We start from the raw sequence: 19,811 nt of genomic DNA on the forward strand, positions 1-19,811 counted from the left end.
ATTCACATTTTGGAACTTTATTGTACAGTAGCTGCGTTTTATCGAATGTAACCGTGGGAATGTGTTTGGGACATCCAATGACCTTATATTCACAAAGCATGAACCGGTAGGAAACAAAATCGGAGTTATAACCCATTTGTACCCTTTTGCGTTTCTTTTTTTGAAGAGTATATAAACTGGGGGCGTAGCCAGAGAGGAAAAAACGCCGAGGCAAACCCAGAACTGTAAAATAAATATCAGTGTCATGGGAAAAATATGTATGTATGTATGTATGTATGTAGTGATATATATATATATATATATATATATATATATATATATATATATATATATATATATATATATATATATATATATACACATACACACACACACACATTGGGGAGGGGGGGGGTATATGTATAGCATTACATTATACACTGTCGCGTGGCATGTAATATTCGTAAGAAAAAACAACTTAATTTGAATAAGTAAACTGCGTTACGTAACGCTGTTCGGCATACATGTATACATACATACACACACGCACATGTATGCACAATATACCCTCGCCACGCCACATGACGTTTAGACCTACGTCTCACCAACCTGAGCGTAATGTAATGTTTGAATAGCACTTAACAATACAAAATCATCCAGGCACATATTCAGTCTTATCAAAAGCATAATAAATAGAAATCGTCTGTTTTGTATAAGCCAATCACTGCCATGCTGACGTTCTATTTTGGTGTATTGTGGAAATACCTAGAGTACCCATTTAAATAAATAAGCTATAATTCATGGCTCCTACTTATGTTTCTTAAAACATTCAAAAGCTAAGATGTCATATGGATGAAACTCAGCAACGAATGAAAGAGATATCAGGTAGGCTAATGAATGGTGACATTAAGACAACTTTAAGACAGCTTTATTTACTACTATATGTTTAAAATGCAGTTACCTGTTAACACACTGACCTAAATTTACCTGTATCATCTGTTGAATCATTACTAGCGGTTTTCTTTGATCACGTCGATTATAGAAATGTGTATCAGGACCCCGTTCCACGAAGCCCTGATAAAAATGTCCTGTCCTAGGTGGGGTCGCTGGCCATGCCAGAGATCGGACCTGCGACAGACGTGCCTGAAAGCTTCGGTATATGGGCACATAAACAGAGTTCCGAGTCCAATAACAATGTAGTGAAAAATCTCCGAGAAGAGCCAAGCTCTTTAAGACTGACGTTACTATGGTGTTGTATCACTATCAGCTAACACGGCACTAAATTACCTGTATTAAGATAACTGTTGGTTGCTTAAAGGGACAATCTCAAAGTTACATAATGACCAAAAATATTCATTAATTTTTTTTTGTGATATGTAAAAATTACACCTTGAATTACATCCAAATAATGACATTTATTACTACATATTTTATTTATAAATTCATACTATTGGAAAATAAGAGTGATCGGTTGGTCAGTTTCAGTTTGGATTTATCACTGACAAATTTACAGCTGCCATTTTGGTGGATGTGTTGGGGGGTGGGGGGGGGGGGTTTCCATGCTTATGTACCACGAAGGTTTCGAGCATATTTGTCCCGGGTTCCGTATCTGGAGAGCCAGAAACCCAACCCGGGACAGAGGATACATAATGCAGATTTTTCATGCACATGTACTTTATATTTTAGCCAAGGATTCTTAAGGAAACACTGTTTACGTCGAGTCGCAGCGCATTGCAATTTTTATATTTTCGAGTTAATTATGCAAATATTTAATGTGGTATTGATTAATTTGCAGTTATTTATAGCAAATAAATATTTTTAAAAAAATAGAGAAATGTAGCAACAATAAGAATACACCTTTAATACCATATTTAACATATGTTTACGGTTAAAACGATGTCAAATAAAATAAAAAAATTAATTATTTAAAACATTTAGGGCCAATTTTGTTTTCTTAAAAGCAGATGGATAAGTATTGTAAATATATGTAGCTATACGCGTTTAGTAATTTTTAAAAAAAACCCAATCTTTTAAACAAATATTTGATTATATAATTATATCGGGTGATTTTATTTTTATTTTGCCCCAAACCGGTTTTTATATTGATTGATTATTATGCTGTTCATCACTTAATTGTTGCATCTTCCTTAATTTGACACCAAATAGCCTATGTATTTTTCGTACTGGCGTATCGTTAGACATTCATTCATTCGTTTATTCACTCGTTCATTCATTCGTTCATCCATTCATTCTCGGAGAGACAGTTTCATACTGAATAATCCACCGGGTTGCAGTCGGGGGACATAAAAAGTAAATTTCGAAACGCTGGGGTCAAAAATAACACTCAAAGGAACAAAGATTTTTTTGTAATCCTAGAAAAAATTATTTGCTGCGTAAAAAGTAAATGGTGCGATAATCGGCCATCGTTGGTAGTACTTTATGTACGGTAGATGTTGAGTAGGTTCTCATTGGTACAGCAAATTTCACCATCAGTACAAAATATAATAAACTGCTTTTGTGCAAAATATCAATCATCTGCTTTGCAAATTTATCCTGCATGTTACTTAACTTGAAAAAGTGGGACGTTTTTGTTTTGTTTTTTAATCCCTTGACATATATACGAGTACATAAAAACCATGTTATCGATGAGTCACTCATTCTTAAGAAATGACAAATGCCCCAGTATTTGTACAGTAAGTTCCCGTTTCCCGAGAAAGTCTGTCAGATTACGACACCTACCTGTGAAGGTATATTTATTTATACCTTATGATACATTATCATGTGTTGAATATTTTATCATTCTTTCTTTTATTTGTAATAATTAGTCTTATAACTCTGTGGTGAGTGGACTTTAAAATACTTATAATAGTATTATTTATAAATAGTGATATATTATAGATACGGCAATAAAACATTGGATAATGAAACATTATTAGATAAACAGAAATAAACAGACAAGACAGACAGACGTATTCATTGTGTACATATTATTATTATTATTATTATTATTATTGTCAATATTATTATATACAGGCGTGTGTGCAGGGATTTATGCAGGTGGGGTCTAAAATGTGGCGAGTCTAGGTGGGTAAGCGTGTGTGGGGGTGGGGGTGGGCTCGATATATGCTACCCTAGAAAATACCGATCCTTGAAACTCCTCCCTGTACATGCACCTAATATATTATTGTATTTAATTTTTATTGAATAATAATACTTATATAATATATAGCACTTATATGATAATATAATCATTATTCTAGTATGTTACTGTTTTTATAATAATAATAATAATACTTATATAATATATAGCACTTATATGATAATATAATCATTATTCTAGTATGTTACTGTTTTTATAATAATAATAATAATAATAATAATAATAATAAGAGAATAGCACAGAACAGGAAAGGACAGAGTAGAATAAAAAAAAGAACATATGAGAATAAATCGTATATAGGAAAGGATGGACGGTTAGAGCTAACATTACACACACACACACACACACACATTACACACACACACACACACACATACATACACACACACATACATACACATACACACACACACACACACATATATACACACACATTACACACACATACACACACACACACACACACACACACACACACACACACACACACACACGAACACACATATACACACACACACACACACACACACACACACACACAACACACACACACATACACACACACACACACACAACACACACATACACAAACACACACACACACACACACACACACACACACACACACACACACACACACACACACACACACACACACACACACACACACACACACACACACACACACACACACACACACACACACACACACACACACACACACACACACACACACACACACACACACACACACACACACACACACACACACACAAACACACACACACACACACACACACACACACACACACACACACACACACACACACACACACAACACACACACACACACACACACACACACACACACACACACACACGTTCCCTTTCATAACCCCTTCCATCCTTTCAAGATAACACGGATACATATTATCACCATTTTATTAGGGAGGCGAGACGTAGCCCAGTGGCAAAGTGGTCGTTTGATGCGCGGTCGGTCTAGGATCCATCCCCGTCGATGGGCCCATTGCGCTATTTCTCGTTCCAGCCAATGCACCACGTCTGGTGTATCAAAGGCCGTGGATTGTGCTATCCTGTCTGTGGGATAGTGCATATAAAAGATCATTTGCTGCTAATGGAAAAATTTAGCGAGTTTCGTCTCAAAGACTATATGTTACAGTTAAGAAATGTTTCACATCCAAAAGCCGATCATTAATAAATCAATGTGTTCTAATGGTGTCGTTAAACAAAACAACCGACACCATATAACCGTAAATAAAATGTGTTGAGTGCATCATTAAATAAAATATTTCCTTCCTTCCTTCTTTAAACAAAACAAATTTAAACATTTAACTTTTCATTTATTCGTTCATCCATTTATTCTCATATTGAATAATCCACCTGGTTGCAGTCGGGGAGCATAAAAAGTAAATTTCGAAACGCTGGGGTTAAAAATAACAAACTTTAACTTTTATTATCACCAGTTGTAAAGAATGCGTCTTTCTCCTTATTTTGCAGTTCCTCGTCAGTGAATAAAAATAAATGGAATAATGTTTAGAAGATCTTTCCGTAAGAAGAAACCCAAGAGAGATGAAAATTACCAAGAGCCAAGTTCAACCGAATCATCTCGTACAGTTAACAAACTAAGTAATTACAGCGACGCACTTCAGCTAGCTGAAGGTTTGAAAACCGAAAACCGTAAACTGAGGCTTGAAAACGAGTACCTCAAACACGCTAATAATCAAAGTCTCTCGGGAAACAACTTTGGATCAGTCCAGTTTTCTGCAGGACCGAGGTCCACCGACAACCAAGCCAATGCGAGTGCAGATCGCCCAGACAACGAAGTTCGTGTTCAGCAACGAATAGAAGAACTGGAAGACAGGTTAAAAGAAGCAAATGAAAAGCTCATTCAGAAAGATGACGAACAGAAAAGGATGCTTCTTGAAATGACAGACAAGCTGGATGCCACACTGAGACACCTACAGAAGGATGAGGAGAAGAACGCACTCTATGACACACTAAACAGATTGGAAAACACACTCAAACGTCTGGAGAAAGATTCTGATACAATACACAGATTGGACCCCGCACTGGAACGTTTAGGTAACGGCAATACCCTACAGAGATATGATGCTTCGCTCAGACGTCTAGAGCAGCATTTAAGTGCCAGCACAAAGAGATGTGAAGTGATGGAAGAAAGCCTTACACGAGAAATACGAAACCACAGTGACCTGCAAATAAAGGTAATCACTCAATGGCATGATGTAAATTAGCACATAGCTGCTTTTAAAATGTATATATATGTATGTATGTATATATGTATGTATGTATGTATTATGTATGTATTTAAGAATTAATGTATGTTGTATGTATGTATGTATGTATGTATTTAAGAATGAATGTATGTTGTATGTATGTATGTGTATGTATGTATGTATAGTGCAGGTAAAGTCCAATTTTGCTCTCTCTCTCTCTCTCTCTCTCTCTCTCTCTCTCTCTCTCTCTCTCTCTCTCTTTCTTTTTATCTTTGCCATTATTAGAAATATATATTTTGCTATGTATGTAATCATCATGTGAAGTCAGTACAGCATTTGTGATGCAGCAGTTACAAAATAATATGTCAAATTTATATTTATCGTATATATCAACTTTCAGATAAGCAAAGCGATTTCAAATGGACAATCGGGAATTCAAGATATTGTCAGTCAAATACAAGAATTATCAAGAGAGACCAATAGCACATTGACAGAACTTTTGAAACTAGCAGATGCTAAAGCTGTTTCAAATGCAAACATTGAAAAGCTGCCATTACATCTGTTTGGTTTTGCTCTTCGAATTGAAAATGAGATCAGTAAGTTTAACACACACACACACGCACACACACACACACACACAATGACAGCTGCATAAAAAAAACCCACCTAAAAAAACCCATAAGATAATAATCATTAATAATCATTATTACATTATTTAGAAATATGCTCAACTTCCATTATTATACAGCAATCATTTCAATTTGTGTCACTGTTATAGTAATTTGTAAAAAAAAAGAAAAAAAAAAGAAAGAAATGTAAATAAAAATAAACAAACAAATAAACAAAACAACCAAACAAACAAATAAATAAATACCATTACTATTTCAACAGATACTATGGATAAATCCAAGAACCTCGGACTGGCACTGGGATTAAATCCTGACAGTGTTGAAGAACTTGCTAATACAGAAGATGACCCCAAGGAACTGTTCTGGAGAGAGCTGCATGAATGGAACCACGGGTCAGGAGAGAAGCATTCGCTTGCAGTTTTGATTGCAGCCAGTCAGAAGCTTGGCATTTGTCCATTCCAAGGTATGACCTCATCTTCATATTCAGTTTCAGTAGTTTTTAACTATCATTGCTTTACAAGAAATTCAAACTATTTACCAAGACTATAGCTTCAGCCACTGTACTAAATTATTATCATTATTGGTTTATTGTCACTTTGAAAGAATTTTTTTTTGTAATAAATGGAATGTTGTTTTAGCATAATAGCAGGTGCTGCAAGAGTAAGATATGAGATATGAACCTTAAAGGCAGGACAATGAAATTGAGCAGTAGATATAAAACAAAAATAAAAACTTGAAAAGGAAACTGAGCAGTAGATCAAAAACAAAAAGGAAAACTAGAAAAGGAAATTGGGCAGTAGATCAAAAACAAAAATGTAAACTAGTTTTTATAATTAATATTATTTTAATATATTTTATGAAAATATCTATAATTAGGAAGCATTTGGTAAGTGATGTTTTGATGTGTATATTCTTTTGGGATCGTTTAAACCATTGATATTCTTGTAATGTTATTTTCAGATGGTATAATGGGTCCAAACCACAGCAAGGCAATAGAAATATCATACAGCAGACTTGAAGCAGACATCTTTGTAGGCTACGTGGTTTCGCATCTACGAGATCAAGGTGTGCTGTCAGCCCATGATGTGGACTACATCCTTAGTCCCAAAACAAGGCGAAGCCAGTTTCGGTGCCTCGTAGATATTCTGCCACTTTTCGGAGAGAAGGCATTTGACTACTTTGTGGATTCTCTAAAGAAGTCAGGTCAAAAACATCTAGCTGATGTGCTGTTAGGTGAGATCAGATAGTGTATTATCATTGATTATCATTAACTATGTAATATTCCATTTTCATTATCTTACAATATTCAGTATTTTTAATTACCTTCCACCTCACACATCTAGGAAGGCAGACAAACATTGATTTCAGTACTTGATAGTTATGATGAATAGAACACACTTGCAAAAAATGTTTGGGTAAAAATAAAGCATTATGGTAAAAAAATGTACTTATGCACAGCTTTAATATATCAGCATTTATAAAACAAAAAATTATACATGTATTTATTTCAATTTCAACATGATGAGGTATACTGGCATGAGAACTACCAAAAATTTCCACTTCAAAAAGAAATAGGTTACTAGTTAGCACTGAAGAAATGCTGACCTAAATACACATATTATAAGAAATATTTTCTTGAAGGTTTTTTTTAAAAGACAATCTCAAGATACATGCCATTCACTTCATCTCACTCTATACAATGGCAGCTGCTAGGACCATGGTCATTCTCAAAACTCTTGTCCTCCATGTTTAAAACATATTGACCATTTAATAAATGTTTGCTGATACCATGTGGTCATTTTAATATTAAAAATCTGATGACTGTCAAGATATTATTTTCAAAGGTCATGGATATGATAATTTTCAGCTACGTAATTACATGTAATTACATGTACCCTAACGCTAAGTATGACTGCAGTTTGGTGGATAGCATATTACAAATATTTCTGTTAGCTTTTTAACAGGTGCACAGATATTGACAAGTCTTTTTAAACATGCTTTCTTTTTAAACAGATGAATTAACAAAACTATCCCAGTATCAACGTGAACCTCAGAGAAAACTTTCTTTTTTAAAAAACAAAGGACAGCATATTACGAATATTTCAGAGGAAACTTTTTTAAAAAGCCCAAAGGATAGCATATTACGAATATTTCTGTTAGCTTTTGAACAGGTGAACAACTTTTGGGATATATTTTTAAACATGCTTTCTTTTTATATAACAGATGAATTAACAAAACTAACTGAGGATCAACGCAAACCTCAAACAGAGGAAACATTGAAAAAAGGACCGAAGGATGACTTCAAAACAGAGGATTCTGTGACGATGTTAAACTTGGAAGCCTGGACCCCAGACGAATATGATTTGATGGACCTGGACACAAAAACGTTACTGGTAAAACTGCTGGCCACTATAATCACAAATGTCAACCACAACAAGGAGATGCTGACAAATCTGTCATCAAATGAGAATACGCTAATCAAAAAATAACATTAATGTTTTACATCCACTAAAATGATGACAGTATGAATTAAACCACCCACCATTTAAAGACTAATGTTATCCCTAAACTTGACAGTAGGGAGCTTATTATGTACACTAAACTGATGACAGTATGAATTAAGCCATCCACCCTGGTGTGATACCACCAGTGAATAATTCTGTGAATCATTTACACTCTTAATGTTATCCCTATACTTGACTGTAGTGCTATTATACATATTGTGAAAACTTAAAAAAACATGTATGTATTTAAATTCCACGTTCTTGACATCAAGGTGCATTAAGGTGTATATATTCGTGAAAAAAAACCCCATCTTAATGTTGACTAGGGTGTGGAAATAAAATCAGTGCAAATAATGATGGGTTTTTGTGGGGAGAATTGAGGTTGTTTTTCCGGGTGGGTTTTTGTTGTTTGTTGCTTTGTTGTTTTTCTTGTCTATTTTTTTAGGGTGGGGGAGAGAGAGGGAGAAGAGTTAAAAATAATTTTTTGACTGTTACATATACAGATATATTACCTGGTGAGGATTTTGTCACATTAACAGTCATATATATCATATGTTTTTGTAAAAACAATCTGTTTTAAAAATACATTAGTGTTAAAAAGTGTCCATTTGTCATGATAGTATATTAATACATTCAGTACTTGATAGTAAAAATCAGGGTAACATTACTGATTTGGGCGACTGCCTGGAGGGATTTTTTGTTGTCGTTTATATTTTTTTCTTATTTCAAACTGCCCCTTTTCTTTCTCTCCTTTAAATTCCATCTGACAGCTTCTCCCATCTTTCAACTTTTTCTGTCAATCTCCACATACCAGTCCTTGTCTCTCCAACCACAACCGATCTCTAAGGATGTGTCTGGTAAGTTCAATCATCATGTTGGCTATCATCTATACAGATTACAAGAAAAAACCCACACAGTAGGTGTAGCTCTGATTATTTTCAGTATAATGTACTATTCTTATTGCAAGATTGTTACTATTTTCTGCATGGTATGTAAATTTTATAGAAATGTACATTCAGTGCTATTTACACCAGTAAGTGTAGATCTGACCATTTATAGTAAGATGGGGTGGGATATAGCCCAAAGGTAAAGCCCTCACCTGGTGCATGGCTGGACTAGGAATGATCCCCATCAGTGGGTCTATTGGGCTATTTCTTGTTCCAGCCAGTGCTCCACAACTGGTATAAAAAAGCCCAGTTATGTTTTATTGTATCTGTGAGATGCTGCATATAAAAGATCCCTTGCTGCTGCTGGCAGTGGATTTCCTCTCTTATTATCTCTGGGGTCCTTAACCATATAACCGTAATTAAAATGTGTTGAGTGCATCATTAAATAAAACATTCCTTTCTTCATTTCTTATAGTATGGTGTATGTTAATTGTTCTTATTGTCAAATTGTTATTTGTTTGTTTTTTTTTGTTCAGTGGAGGGTTGTAGAAGCCATGCAGACTTTATGACTGGGAAACTTTTTTTTATGTTTTTGACAAACTCCACAAATAGTTTGGTTTATGTTTTAGAAGTGTACCATCAGATCAGTGCTATTTCTATCAGAGAGAGAGAGAGAGAGAGAGAGAGAGAGAGAGAGAGAGAGAGAGAGAGAGAGAGAGAGAGAGAGAGAGAGAGAGAGAGAGAGAGAGAGAGGGAGGGAGGGAGGGAGGGAGGGAGGGAGAGTATATATATTTATTTTGTATTGACATGTTGAATTTTATTAATATACTTCCAGAAATTATGCAGTCATGGTTGTGATATCCAAAAGTTCCAGTATTTTGGATATTCACTGTATAGCTAAGTCACATGCATGTGTCTGCCTCTGTGTGCGCACAAGTGTGTATGCATGTGTCTATTTTTGGGTTTAGAGGATTTTTTTTTTTTTTTAAGTTGTTATCCGTTATCATTTAATATTCAAGAGTCATATTTTTATATGCAAATGTGGATCACTTGTTTGTTTTGTGATAAAAGAGTGATTAAACTATTTTTGGTGATTTTATGAAAATGTTATATTATTTAAAATATTGCCAACAATCAGGCTATGTATTTTCAAAGTTATCTTGGTGCTACAATATCATAAAATCATCGTAACCTATGACACCATTATGACAGATGCCATAGCTTTATTGTAGTGCTAAGATGGCTTTGAAAATATGGGCCCAGATTCTTACTGTATAATGCTTAGTTGTTGTTATGTTATGTTGAGTGCTATACGTAACACTTGGTTCTAAGTGTGAGAGAGGAAACCCGCTGCAACATAGGCTACTCACACCAAACACAATGACTTGATGAATGTTTATCGACATGCAGTATCAAAAAACACGTCGAGTGTAGTTACATGAAATATGGATGACTGATACAAAGAGCAACAAGGATTTTTATATGCACATTTCCCCCAGACAGAACAGTACATACCACAACATTTGATATATGACTGGTATACAGTCTTTTTTTTAAATGTTACACACATTTTATAACCACATGAAAAATTAATGAATGAATGAATGAATGTTTAACGACACCATCGGCTATTGCGTGTCAAACTCTGGTAAATGCAAAAATGACCACATGAAAAAAGCAAACCAGACCAAGTTTGCGAGAAATTCTTTAATAAAATGGATTATGTTGTTAGATTTCAGTGAATGTCTCAACTCTTGGGTGTTTTCCCATTCCAATCAGTGTTCCACAATTGGTACACCAAAAGCTGTTTTCTGTTTTTTGTCTGTGGGAAAGTGCACATAAAAGATATTCAGTAGAAGTAGCCTATGTTGCAGCAGTTGTACAGACCCCCCCCCCCCCCCCCCCCCCCCCCACCCACACTTAATATTGTTGGGTGCTGTTCTGTAACTAATGAACCCGGTAGTCTTAAAAGACCCATTGTATGTTGACCAAAATCGTTATCCGAGTTTATATGTTGCTTATATTTGTCTGTTGACTATTTGCATTTATCATTTATCATGACCAATATATTTTAATATTGCTTTGTACATTTTTTGATAATTATTTTACAATACTGACAGATAACTGAATTTTTTAAAATATTCTTTTGATTTGACAATTTACAACTCATTCATATTTTATTGTTGATTTTTGTTAATAAATATATTTCCAAACATTCAGTGTTTTGCATCCATGTTAGTGTAATGACTACTGGTACTATATCAACAAGGTGTAAAGTTGATTAAAATTCTAGTTCTTGAAAATATTAGACTTTAAGGCAAGTAATATTTGAACAAATGCCTAAGATTTTTTTCTCAAAATGGCTGCCAGTGTCTACTGTGTGAAAGAAGCCAGCTTTCCAGCCAACTCTGCCAGACAATAGTCGACTGAAACAAGTCTTTTGAGAGAAACTTCTAAAGCAATGTCTCCTACCACGCCCAACACATTTCTGTATCTCATAAGTTCCAGAGCTGGTTTATTCTAGTAGCATGTGCTATGGTCCCCGCACTTCAGGGGCCCCACAGTGATGTGTACATTTATTTTCCCCAGATCATTCCACCTCCTCTCCGAGGGGGTTGCAAAATATATATATCCTAGGATGGGAACCCTACTGTTATTTGTGCTACAGGCCCTGTAGATCCTTAAACTGGCTCTACTAATTTAAGGTGCAATAATTGTCAAAAATGGGCCAATCTCCAAGAAAGTCAAACTTGATATGTAACTCTACATAATAAAGCTATACACAAAATGTCAGCTCAAGATCTTGAGGCACTGTGGGGGGAAAAAGTCCAGAAAACTATATGTGGGACAGACAGACAAAAACTTGTGTAGTACACCAGGGTCAATGCTCGGGCCATAGTGTCAGTCTAGTCTCCTCCGATTGTTGCAATAAGGGACTAATAATGTTTTGTAAAAATATATAAAAGGAAATAAAATTCAAATTGCTTTCTTTAAATCTTTTGGTTCTATGGCTAATGATTATCATTGGGAAATTAAAATGAAATAGTTATTAAATAGCAGAATGTTGACATATAATAAAACAAAAAACTCGCAGCATGCCATATTGAAAAGAATAATTGACCTAAAGACAGAGTTTGCAAAATCTGCTAGCCTGACACCCGTGGCTAGTGCTTTTTAACACAGGGCTAGTGACAAATGCACACCCAATAGCCCAATGGGCTAGTGGGTTTAAACAAAATAAAAAATAAAAAACCCAGCTAGCTCTCAATGGGTTTTTTTCTAGGTCAGATATAAAACAAAAATGCCATTCATTGAAAACATTATATATTCTTTAAGACAAATATACATTTACAATGTAAAAGGACATTTATTTCAAATATTTGGTGTATATGTGTTCATGCATGCATGTAATAATAGTAAAAGATGACAAGGAAACTATAACCCTGTACCTTCATGGAACCATCATGACTTTCCTTTCTTTAAAACAGGTTTCCAACTAATAGATCCTTTTTACTGATTACAATTACATTTTTTTTTCCACGAATTTAATGTCTATATCAAATGTTTTTAATCATCCTAAAGTTTGTGGTAATTCAAACTGTATTTTACATCTCAACAATATATATAATACTGAGATGTATAATGCAGTGTTATGTACTACAAATATTAGGATGGTAGAAACGCACTGATAATCGTACAATGTAACTGAAAATAAAACCGGAATAATAGGTTTTCTTTCTCTAAATATTTTATGAATTACAGTATGAAGATAACCAGTTTATGACATAGGTCACATAGGATATTGGCTTTATCCTGTACAGTGCCCAGATTAGGTTTCTTTTCTCTCATTTTTTGATGGATTACAGTATAAAGATAATTAGTTAAAGCCGCACACCCTAGTTCCATCCAGCGAAAATAAATTATAATTTGGTTAATCTACAAACCTGTAACACACTTAGATCACGTTTTTATCAAATGGAGTGAAAAAGCAAGTTTTATATCGATAAATACCATGGGAATCCCCATGTCCCAATTGCTTGAAATAATTTTGAGTTAGTATTCTGTCACCGGTAGATGTCGCTCGAAGCACAACAATGCCTACGTCACGACAAATTTCACAGAGTGCGCACAGACTTGGGGTGTGTTCTTTTCACCTCTCCTGGACATGTTCCAACTGTTCTGTCCTGGTTGTATCCCCTTTCCAGATATTGTAAGACTTAGCAAAATTATTGGTTTTAAGGGTTTGTAACGTTTTGTATTGAGACACTTACTTGTCTGAACTTTATTGTTACTGAAAATGTTCATGAACTGTGAAGAAAAATCTCACAAATGAACAACAACAAATCGGATGTTGATTGCGCGAACCGTGCACGAGAAAACAAACCGAACCAAAATGATAACGGTCACGTGGTATACCAACGTCTGTGACATTGAAATGGAAATATCCCATCTAAAAATAGATTAGACCTTGTCTGCTCAACGGTTTTTTCTCAAACGTGCGTCCGTTTTTAAGAAATACGAAAAATGCATTTTGTGGTATTGCAAAAACCAGGATTACCAAAAAACACTTCAGGTGAATGGAAATGTATATTCTAAATAATAAACGGTAAGTAAAGTGCAATTTTATTTGTGAAAAAATGGGTTTAATAGCGAAAGACAACACCGTAATGGTTAACAACTAGCCGTAACTAGGGTGTGTCCCTTTAATAATGTTGGCTATTGACTTTATCCTGTTAAGCTACCATATTTTCAGATCTATCTTAGTGCTACCATATCATAAAACCATTGTAGGCTATGGTGTGTCATAGTGACATCACAACCTACAACAGTTTTCTGATATCTGAAAAAAAGAAAGAAGTGTTTTATTTAACGACGCACTCAACACATTTTATTTACGGTTATATAGCGTCAGACATATGGTCAAGGACCACACAGATTTTTTTAGAGGAAACCCGCTGTCGCCACATAGGCTACTCTTTTACGACAGGCAGCAAGGGATCTTTTATTTGCGCTTCCCACAGGCAGGATAGCACAAACCATGGCCTTTGTTGAACCAGTTATGGATCACTGGTCGGTGCAAGTGGTTTACACCTACCCACTGAGCCTTGCGGAGCACTCACTCAGGGTTTGGAGTCGATATCTGGATTAAAAATCCCATGCCTCGACTGGGATCCGAACCCAGTACCTACCAGCCTGTAGACCGATGGCCTGCCACGACGCCACCGAGGCCGGTCCTGATATCTGATATCGTAGTGCTAAGATAGTTTTGAAAATCTTTAGCCTCATCATTAACTAGTTATTATTAATTAAATTGTCAAAAAAGCTCTGTTAGCCTGAAACTTACAGTTACAGTGACATTCAAAAAGACTGTAAAGTACTTAATTATGGCTGGGTTAGGGCAGCTGTGTATACTGCTACAATGTTGTCAAATACAGTGACAAACAACATTTATTATAAGATATAATTTTTTTTATTAAAAATAACCTAATTGCTATTTAAATAATTTTATAAAATGACAACTAGTACCTACTAATAGTATAACACACACAACCATCAAGTATTACTATTACTGTATGTAAGTGATGCTGCAGTCATGTTTTTACCTTGTATGAGGCCAGCTGGTGACAATGGTTTATAATAATTATATAAGTATGAGAAATTGTTTTCTGAATAATGGAAACCACTATTCTAAATAATACAAAAGCATGCTGGAATCTAGGAGTCAAAATAAAATATCTTACAGATTAAAGTAAACTTGCTACATTGAATATTTTATAATGATTAATGAAAACCATTGACTATTAAACAACTACAATGCCAAAACACAAAGGTTCTGCAAAGACACCGGGGACATTAATCCCACTAATATGAAATTTAGTCCAGATGCATGGATCCTGTGATAAAAACAGATTCTCTGTTAAATCACCTTATTTTTGGAGTCACCGAGATCGAAGCACAATCTACACAAATACTACATCATAATGTACTTCCTAAAACACAAGGGATATTTTATAAAAGTAATATGACGTTTTTTTTAAAGATAAACATGATTTTATTTTTGTTTTTGTTACCACAGTACAGATGAGACAAAAACCAAAACAAAATGGACACAAATGCCGCACTGTAAAAACGATTAACATAATGATATAAAAAAAATACAATAAAAATTTGTATTAAAAAATAACATTTTAGACCCGAGTACTTAAGTCCTGTGAACAGACTCGAATCACGCTAGACTCGGCCCGTACCCGAGTACTCAAGTACTCGTGGAGACCCAACTTTGTTTCCATTATTTAAATGAACCAGAACATGATTACAGTCTTGCATAAAATGTAGGTACAAGCGCAAAATAATAAACATACTTATAATATGATCCATGATCTGATGACAATACTATATTTACAACAACAAAACAATAAGTACATAATACAACCAGTATAAAAAGACGTACAAAAACTAAAACTTAATTGAATAATATCGATAAATACAAAATATTATTTAAATGTGTACTGTGATATGCAATACATTTAAGATCACCATCAAGGTGTAATTGTAACAATTATAAGACACAACCAAGTATGTATTGTATGTATACATGTCAATAAGTGACACAATAAGGAAATACAAGTAACAACCATGAGCACAATGTAGAATTTCTTGGAATGTAGGTTTTTGATATGTTATATGGAAACATTACACAGATGTAAAATCACTTTGTGATATCAATAGTTGGTAACAATGAAAACTAGAATGTTTTTATCAGCCTGGGAATATGATCATTTTTCTTACTACAGTCTGTGAATACGAAAACGTGTTTTTTTCAACAGTTTTTGCCCTTAGTCGGAGCAGATTTTGCCCTTAGTCGAATCTTCTGTACTTTTTATATGCAATAATATATCTGTAAAAATAACTTTATAAAAATGTAAAGACTTAATATGTCAAATTCAAATACAATGTAACACTTTTTTAAAGACACATTTCTGGTTCCGAATGTCCTATTTTCCTATCAATCCTGACTTTTTATTTCTGAAACTATTAAAATTTAAGAATTACATATATACTGATGAGTATACAACATGAATGTGGGTCTTTTCACCTGAAGGAAATGTATGGTATTGGCCCTATGTGTGTATATATACAGCATAGAATACAATGGATAAAAACAATATAATTCCACACAATGGCATGGACCAGGTAATTTCACATTTCAAACCACCAACACATCTTGATGATGGCAATCATGGCATTCTCATCAAAAGCACCAATATAGGCAGAAATTAAGAATATGGTTTCATCTGCCAGGCTGCATGTTTCAATGATCCGATGTTTCACTCGAGTGAAATACTAAAATGAGATGCGTCAATATGCCTAGAGCTGATGAATAAAGAGACGTCGTCAAGGGTGTTGAATACAAACTTGTAGCCAGTTATTTTAACTTAAATGATGCTAATTATCAGATAGCAATACGACCATTTTCTGTTGTATTAAAACTACAATTATTTTACATATTTTTATTGCACAAAAGAATAATTGGTTTGAGGTGACTAAAAAACCAGAGTATTTGTTTAGGTTAGGTAACTACTGTTACGAACGAGTCCCTGTATTGTGTAAACACATTTTTAAGTAAATAGAAAATGTGACAGAGAACCGGTAATCACATGTGAGACACCTGTCCACCTATGCTCAGCACCACAATGTTAAAATAGAGGATCATACAAGACAGGTTTCGAAGCCAATGAACACTTTTATGACAAAATATCTCTTGTGAGAACAGTAATAAAAGTACTTTTGTCAAGAGACACATCACAATGATTTTTTCATTTCTAATGGTTTTCAATGCTAATAACATGATTAAGTAGCATTTTAACAATGATGGCTGAGGTCATTCTTAAAAATATTCTGGATCTGTTGTGGCCAAACTAATCATTTCAGCAGTGGGACATGATGGTCAGTACAGTTAGTGAGACAGAATGGTCAGAAGGTCAGTGGGTCACTATGATCAGTACATCAGTATGGTCAGTGGTTAGGTATGGTCAGTGAATCAATATGATTAGTGCTTGAGTATTTTAGGGAAAATATTTAAAAATAAATAGTTATGGCTGGAAAAAAAAGAAGCAAACAACTAATAATAGAAATTGGTCAGATGACAGTTATAAATCATATTTTCAAAAGATGTTTATCCTCAAGTCTTGCTAAACCTTGCATTTATATGCTGTTTTAATGATGATAAACACAGGTGTTTGGCCACATGCACATGCTAACTTTTCTTTCTGTTTAGGACTTAAATGTGTTTAAAATAAACACCCAATGATTAGAGTTGTAAATTTTTCCAAGTATGCCTGGTTTAGACACCTGTAAGAGCCCATCAAGACACCATCAACACCCTTGACTGATTCCCTTTATCAGCCATCAACGGCCAAGGTACGGCGGTGGCCCTTTCTGGCTTCTGTCATGAATGCTGTTCAATTCCAGTTCCTCCATCTCAACAGCGTCTCGGTATTCAGTGAGTTCCTTCGATATCTTGATACGAGTGTAGTTAGCTGCCAGACATATCATGAAATGTGTCTGCAAACAGATAAAGTTATTAAACAACTTCAGTGAAATTGGTCTGAACCGGATCACACAAGGGACATAATATTTATTCAATTTAGACAGGATCTGATGTTAAGTGGGTGACGTTTTAGAATTTATAAAATTCGGAACCATGATATTTGGCTTGTTTTGACAAAATTCCTGTTTATTCAGGGTCCGGTATAGATAGGTTTCACTGTATTACTATTAACATATCTGATGATAAACTAATGATAATCCCTGTTAAAGTTTTCTTACACATCTGTTGGTGAGAACACCATGTGTTGTTTTTGGTTACACATGGTTGTTAACACATGTACGTGTGTTAACAATTTCAAGACATATGACTGGCTGCTCCTAGGTGATGACCAGGTCACCAATGCCAATAGGGAAGGTGCATGTCAATGCTGATGAAGTAAATTAAGCAACTTCTTTAGCAATTAATCACTACATGTTCTTCATAAAAGTTATCTTAATATGAATATACTTTACTTTCAGACATATCATGAAGTGTGTCTGGGGAAAGATTAATTCAGTTATTAATATCTACTAATAAATTAAAGTCACTAATCCTAGTTATCTTCTTTTTTCTCTCTCTCTTTCTTCATTTAATGCATTTTGACGTACCACAAAGACCAGAATGATCAGAAACACATTGAGTTTTTCCAATTTAATAATTTAAGCAAGAAGTAGTGAGTAATGTGTAATTTAAGGGTACATTAGAATGGCAAAGCTATGACAGATAGCATGTCATATATAGAGGATAATAAACGAGTTACCAGTTATTATCAAATTCATGTCCAGAGTGAAATAAATTTCAGTTGTCACGAGCTTTAGCGAGTGACAAATGAAAATTATTTCACTCGGGACATAAATTGATAATAACTGGTACCGAGTTTGTTATTCTATTTATTACCTCAGCTATTTTTCTCTAAAAGCCTTTAATTTCGACGCACATGCACGAAGGCCAACCTGTATAGGAACAATGTAAACCACTTTACGCACTGTTCTGAGAATTACTATAATGTTGTAATTTAATCACGTTCATAGATAATTTTTAAAAACACAAGTTCTCTTTATTCTGCTTCCAAATTTATAATGAATTGCATTAAAATGATATTTTGTTATTAATTTAACACCAAAAACAGAGACCCATAAAGGCAAACTCTTTAAAGTACATGAATTAATTTTGTGTGTTTGTCAAATCGTGATGACGTCATATTTAGTACCGACAAAGTCATTGGTTTGTAAGCGTCAAATTGTCCAATAGTATTGTTCGTTAGACCAATGCATGATAATTTCTCAGTGAGAAATTATGATTTTTATTTTCCCTGTTATGAGTGACCGCTGGGGTAATAAATTGATTATGTATATATTTTAAAAGTACAAGATACAAACAATATTTAAAAAATTAGGTGTACATTTATACAAGTAGAAATACAGAGGCTAAGTAAAATGGCTGAAAGTTATTTTTAAATATACTGTTATTGTCATCAAAACATCACATACTAATGTACCACAATATCTGGCAGAACATGGGTAGTAGCTGAAAGTTATTTTTAAATATACTGTTATTGTCATCAAAACATCACATACTAATGTACCACAATATCTGACAGAACATGGGTAGTAGCTGAATTTTTTTTATTTTGCTTTCTTGCTTGCCTACAACATATAAAAACATTTTCCCATCCAAAATAAATAAATTAAATAATATATATATATACACATACATACATACATACATATATATACATCCACATATATATATATATATATACACACAGTCAAACCTGTCTAAACCAGATCATGTCGGGGACGTAATA

The 19,811-nt window shown here is 34.3% G+C and overlaps 1 protein-coding gene across 1 annotated transcript; it reads left to right on the forward strand.

The window, feature by feature from the left end:
- The first annotated feature begins 726 nt into the window (after nt 1-726).
- On the forward strand, nt 727-10,509 carry LOC121375424. Its single transcript, XM_041502868.1, has 6 exons — nt 727-864; nt 4,658-5,382; nt 5,795-5,990; nt 6,286-6,486; nt 6,984-7,256; nt 8,247-10,509. The coding sequence occupies exons 2-6, from the start codon at nt 4,690-4,692 to the stop codon at nt 8,510-8,512; spliced, it is 1,629 nt and encodes a 542-aa protein (XP_041358802.1). The 5' UTR covers nt 727-864; nt 4,658-4,689; the 3' UTR covers nt 8,513-10,509.
- The last annotated feature ends 9,302 nt before the right edge of the window (nt 10,510-19,811 follow it).

The sequence above is a fragment of the Gigantopelta aegis genome, chromosome 6 (genome assembly GCF_016097555.1).
Source record: "Gigantopelta aegis isolate Gae_Host chromosome 6, Gae_host_genome, whole genome shotgun sequence".
NCBI classification, from domain to species: Eukaryota; Metazoa; Mollusca; class Gastropoda; order Neomphalida; family Peltospiridae; genus Gigantopelta; species Gigantopelta aegis.

Bases quoted from the DNA above. Each gene is read 5' to 3' on its own strand.
- LOC121375424 (XM_041502868.1), top strand. From the start codon at position 4,690: ATGTTTAGAAGATCTTTCCGTAAGAAGAAACCCAAGAGAGATGAAAAT. The intron at 5,383-5,794 runs GTAATCACTCAA...ATCAACTTTCAG, and splicing joins ACAGTGACCTGCAAATAAAG to ATAAGCAAAGCGATTTCAAA. The intron at 5,991-6,285 runs GTAAGTTTAACA...CTATTTCAACAG, and splicing joins TCGAATTGAAAATGAGATCA to ATACTATGGATAAATCCAAG.